General features: G+C 46.2%; 1 protein-coding gene across 1 annotated transcript in view; it reads left to right on the top strand.

Annotated features, from left to right (window-relative positions):
• Positions 1 to 1,235, top strand: part of LOC107102472 (brefeldin A-inhibited guanine nucleotide-exchange protein 2-like) — a 43,828-nt gene that overhangs the window by 26,860 nt on the left and 15,733 nt on the right. The window contains exons 25-26 of the mRNA XM_015401797.1: positions 444 to 595; positions 681 to 853. Of these exons, the coding sequence (XP_015257283.1) occupies positions 444 to 595; positions 681 to 853 (325 nt within the window). The remainder of the gene's footprint in view (positions 1 to 443; positions 596 to 680; positions 854 to 1,235) is intronic.

Here is a 1,235-nt window from a genome sequence, read left to right as displayed (position 1 = left end):
AAAACATTTCCTCCCATTATAATTATTTTATCGGGGCCTTTGTATGGCAAATACGCCCTTTTTTCATTTTTCTAATGATAAGAACAACCCCAAACTCACTTTTCAACTGTTTTCTCAAACTCTTGTTCCTACTTACGCCAGAGCTCGTCTCCCCTGCCTTTTTCTTTACTAAAAATTATTTTCCGGTTTATTTTTTCCCTCGCACCGCGGCTCCCCTAAAGTGCTCCGGCGCCCCCTAGGGGAGGCGCGCCTCACACTTTGAAAACCGCCGATGTAGGGTGAAGGAAAGGAGACGAGCTATTTTCAATGAAAACTAAGAAATAATTCATTTTGATGAAGAATTAAGTAGAATAGAATAACAAATCCCTTCACTGTCCCACAGTGGGATGTTAAAGTGAACCAGGACGGTCTGAAAGCTAACGGCTCCTGTGTTTATGTTCCAGGTGGGCTGTAACCCCAACGAGGACGTCGCCATCTTTGCCGTGGATTCACTGAGGCAGCTCTCCATGAAGTTCTTGGAGAAAGGAGAGCTGGCTAACTTCCGCTTCCAGAAGGACTTCCTCAGGCCCTTTGAGCACATCATGAAAAAGAACAGGTGGAGCTCCCTGATAGAACCCATCCCCAGACCACAACCGACCAGGACAGACATCCTGATCATATCCGGCTTCTCCGTCTGGCAGGTCTCCCACTATCAAAGACATGGTGATCCGCTGCGTGGCCCAGATGGTGAACTCCCAGGCTGCCAACATCCGCTCCGGTTGGAAGAACATCTTCTCTGTGTTCCACCAGGCCGCCTCCGATCGGGACGAGACCATCGTGGAGCTGGCTTTCCAGACTACGGGGCACATCGTCAGTAAGTACGGCTGATGGAGGAGGAGGAGGGAACCCGACAGCAGGGGGTGTTAGACCCCTTAAGCCCAGAGGGTCTTAGCAGCAAATTCCACCTGAAATTACATCAGTGAATTAAAGCAAGTTCAGCTTCCAAACTATAAATTAATAATACGATTGTTTGTGTTTGTATAATGGAAAGGCATTGATGAATGTTTTTCAGGTGGAGCCACTATTTTAAATGTCAGCATGTCTGATTTATAGGTGATTAAACACAGAAAAAAATATTTATCCTCACCAGATAAAACACTGCAAATGCCATGAAAGCCCATTAGAAGCTCTGGATGAACCTCAGACTTTATTGATCCACATCTAGACTAGAAGTCCAGCTGATCTGGACTGAATCA

Source organism: Cyprinodon variegatus, unplaced genomic scaffold, assembly GCF_000732505.1.
Source record: "Cyprinodon variegatus isolate N-32 unplaced genomic scaffold, C_variegatus-1.0 Scaffold1260, whole genome shotgun sequence".
NCBI classification, from domain to species: Eukaryota; Metazoa; Chordata; class Actinopteri; order Cyprinodontiformes; family Cyprinodontidae; genus Cyprinodon; species Cyprinodon variegatus.
The sequence above is the reverse complement of the archived record's forward strand: the minus strand, read 5'-3'. Positions and strand labels throughout refer to the sequence as shown.